The 3574-nt window shown below is 34.9% G+C and overlaps 1 protein-coding gene across 1 annotated transcript; it reads left to right on the top strand.

Moving 5' to 3' along the window:
- Positions 1 to 2762: 2762 nt before the first annotated feature.
- Positions 2763 to 3206, top strand: LOC112090997. Its single transcript, XM_024163590.1, has one exon. The coding sequence runs from the start codon at positions 2763 to 2765 to the stop codon at positions 3204 to 3206; it is 444 nt and encodes a 147-aa protein (XP_024019358.1).
- The last annotated feature ends 368 nt before the right edge of the window (positions 3207 to 3574 follow it).

The raw sequence follows: 3574 nt of genomic DNA, 5'->3' as shown, positions 1-3574 counted from the left end.
TAATGTCCTATCAAAGTTTTACTGTCTGTGTTTTACTATCTGAACTTATCTTACTTACTGATGGGCCTGAGTGATCGTACCGTTTGCGCGTAATCATCGGGACATAAGGGTTTGCAAGGTCCCCAATGACACCATGATTTAAATTGAACTGAGTGCCTCCCTTGCGAAGGACCTATTTTTGTTCCTTTATCTCCCTTGCGGAGTCTGATTATCTCCCTTGCGGAGTCTAATTACCTCCCTTGCGGAGGCTGGTACGGCACTCAACTGTGTTCCTTCTGAGTTTCTTCTTATAAGTTCCTCTTTACTTATTAATGTGTATGCAACATGACATAGCATAACATACTATAACATGGAATGTACTCAAACACATATAATTCCTGTGCACTGCTTAAGTGTATGCAGTATGACATAGATAGCATATATAACATTAAATGTACTCAAACACATAGAATTCATGTGTACTGTTCATTTCAAAATCTATTTATACTGTAGACAAGATTCCTACTTACCTGTTTCAAGGAGTGGAAATCATCTATTTGCCACACTGTCTGTTCTCTTTCTTGCTTTTTATGAGAATAAACATCCACTAAGAGTGTGAGATTAACTATCACTTGTTATTCTACTTTAACAAGCTTATAAGAAAATCTGATTTCTCTAGTTATGGCTTTCTTTCTCTTCCTACCTTAGAGGATGGAAAACCTTGTTTCAAACTTAAAGATTAGGTTTATTGAATCCTCATAACCTTATTTTTCCATTAAACAAGGTCCAAACTTAAAATACTTTCTTGAGACTATACTTTGAGTTCCTTAATGAACTCTTTTGTTCAACACCAAAACCATTTTAATACTGTTCAACACAAAAATTGTTTTAACAGTTTTGTAGTGTTTTTTTCTAAGAAAATAGTTTAAAGCTTCTATATAGAACTAAAACCAACTTTAGCCTCAATTCTAGAACTAAATCTAGGTTTAACCTCAAACTCTCAAACTAAATTTCGGCAGAGTTTCGCCTTATTTTTTGTGTTTCCTAAGTTATCCTTAGCTCGTTTTATCCATTACTTCATTTTCTAATCATAACTAACAATCTTTCCCATACAATTTAATCAACTTAGGAACCATACTCTAGGGTTTTATCCAATTTCTCACAAGGCTTTTCATATTTAAAAGTTGCTAGAAACATAATCTAACAACCACAAATTCATCCTTTAATCACTAAGTTTTCAATTCCTTTATCAATTGAAATTCAATCATCAACTTAGCAAACTTTCTCCATACTCTCTACCACATCCAAACCATTTGGCCAAGGTAAGAAAAAGGAGAGGAAAACTGAAATCTCACCTTAGAAGAATGAAGAACAAACTCGAGTCATATTATTCCTCAATAATTCTGTTGATTTCCGCTTAAATCACACTTTTCCTCACTTTGGTGAATTTTTTCCTTTCTTTCTCTCTTGGCTAGTCACTCTCTGTTCTTGTGCATGAAAAATGACCATTTCCTTGTGTTTCTTCACTAATGAACCGACCTTCCCAAAAAGCAAGGGTTCAAATTGCAATTTGACTTTTCCAAGGACCATTTTGCAAGAAAAGTCAATTTTTCCTTCTCCATTAAGTATTTGGCCGGCCATTCCTTCATCATCTCATTTTGCATGTGTCAAAATCTCCTCCATCCATTCTTTTGTTACTTTTAATCTCAACCATTGATTATTTAATAATTATCCTATTTTGATTCAGCTTAATTTCCTGTCCAGTACGCGTTTTATCTGCGTTTTTTAAACAGTTGGTCAACTTAGTCAACTTTGACCATTTTTTACTAAGTTTTTGAGGGCGACGTTTTGGTCGACTCTTGGTCAACAAATTTTGACTCGGTACACTTAAATCAGTCGAAACCCCAATTTACGCGATTCGGCTTTCCGGACCTATTTTTCGTCCGTTTTTCTTTCCAATTGCTTCTAAAACCCTAGAATTGATGTTTTTCAATTCTTTTCTATTTCTTAACCTTAAGATTCGTGTGTTGGCCCATTTGTGGGTTTAGCATAGCGTTCTACACATCTTTCCTTATTGCAGCCTGAAAATCGGTAGCAGCATCTTACCTAACTTAAATTTCTAATTGTTTACTTAATGTCATCTTGCTTACATAAGCAAGGTTTAGTGAACACTTGGTAATCACCAATTAATGTTCTATTCTTATAGCTATTCTTATTTCTTCATACTGACTTTTAAGAATTTACTTAGTTAACAGGAAATTTCAGTTCCCGACTTTGTCAACTTTTAAACTCATATTGCATCTGAATTTCTTTACTGAAACACTACCCCTTTAATTTTCTCTTATCTATTTGGAAATTAAGGGTTTTCTCTTTAAATGTCAGAGCATTTCTCTATATGCTGCTAACATTATACATGCACTAAGAGATTCTTAAAATTAAGATTTTCAAACTGTATATGCACGGAGAATTCTTCCGCCTTAATTGCAGTAAGAATTTATCTGTTCTTAAATTATGAACTCATCATAAAACTTACTACAAAATTTAAAAATACTGATATTAATTTTATAAATCTTTCGGTCACAAAATATAACAATATATTACTGAAAAAAATCTTTAACTTAAATAAATAAATTTACATTATTTAATTTTAAATTTTTCACGGTCATTACATAATTAGCGAAAAAAATCTTTAACTTAAATAAATAAATTTACATTATTTAATTTTAAAATTTTAACATAATTAGTGCACAATTACATCAAATCCAACCCAGTCGAGGTGGGTTATGTCAGCAATTTATGGGTCGACGAGGCACGACGAAAAAAGAGAGTTTTGGCAATTCATTAAGAATTATGGGAAGGATCTGACTCAGCCTTGGCTTATTCTGGGAGATATGAATGGGATGCTTTCTTCCTCAGATCAATCGGGCATAGGTCCATCTCCGTCATCTGTCCAAGTTCTTAGGAAAGCTATGAATAGCCTCGAATTAATTGACCTTGGCTCATCGGGTGGTCGCTATACTTGGTGCAATAGGCGATTTTCTGCTGTTGGTGGATGCTCGTGGGTTCATCTTGACAGAGCTCTTTCCTATCCTGAGTGGAGAGCTTTGTTTCCTCAGGCAACTGTCCAAAATCTCGTTTCTGCCAACTCTGATTACTACCCAGTCCTCGTTAATAGAATGGGTTCAAACTATAATTTGTTTCATCCTTTCCGTTTTGAGGCAGCTTAAACGAAGGATGTTCGAAGCTCATGGGTTGTCAAGCAGGCTTGGAATTCTGTGATCCATCCTAAGTCACAGGTTTAACTCTTAAAATGAACTGGAGCTACCCGGAAGGCTCTTCGATGTTGGAACAGGGATTAATTTGGCATGATTCAAGTTAAAATTAGAGAAGCTAGGGCTGAATTACTCAGAGACTCGGTGGAAGATTATGCACATCAGGCTAGAGAGTATTTTACAGCAGGAAGAACTTCTCTGGACGCAGAAGGCTAAGGTTAAATGGTACAAGGAGGGTGACAGAAACACAAGGTACTTCCATTTGACAATTATAATACGTCGAAGGAGAAACTTCATTGAGAAGATTAGAGACATAATTGGAG

This window comes from Morus notabilis, unplaced genomic scaffold (assembly GCF_000414095.1).
Source record: "Morus notabilis unplaced genomic scaffold, ASM41409v2 Scaffold2867, whole genome shotgun sequence".
NCBI classification, from domain to species: Eukaryota; Viridiplantae; Streptophyta; class Magnoliopsida; order Rosales; family Moraceae; genus Morus; species Morus notabilis.
Note: the sequence above shows the minus strand (reverse complement) of the source record. Positions and strands in the feature narration are given on the sequence as shown.

Coding starts and splice junctions, on each gene's coding strand:
- LOC112090997 (XM_024163590.1), top strand. CDS start 2,763: ATGTCAGCAATTTATGGGTCGACGAGGCACGACGAAAAAAGAGAGTTT.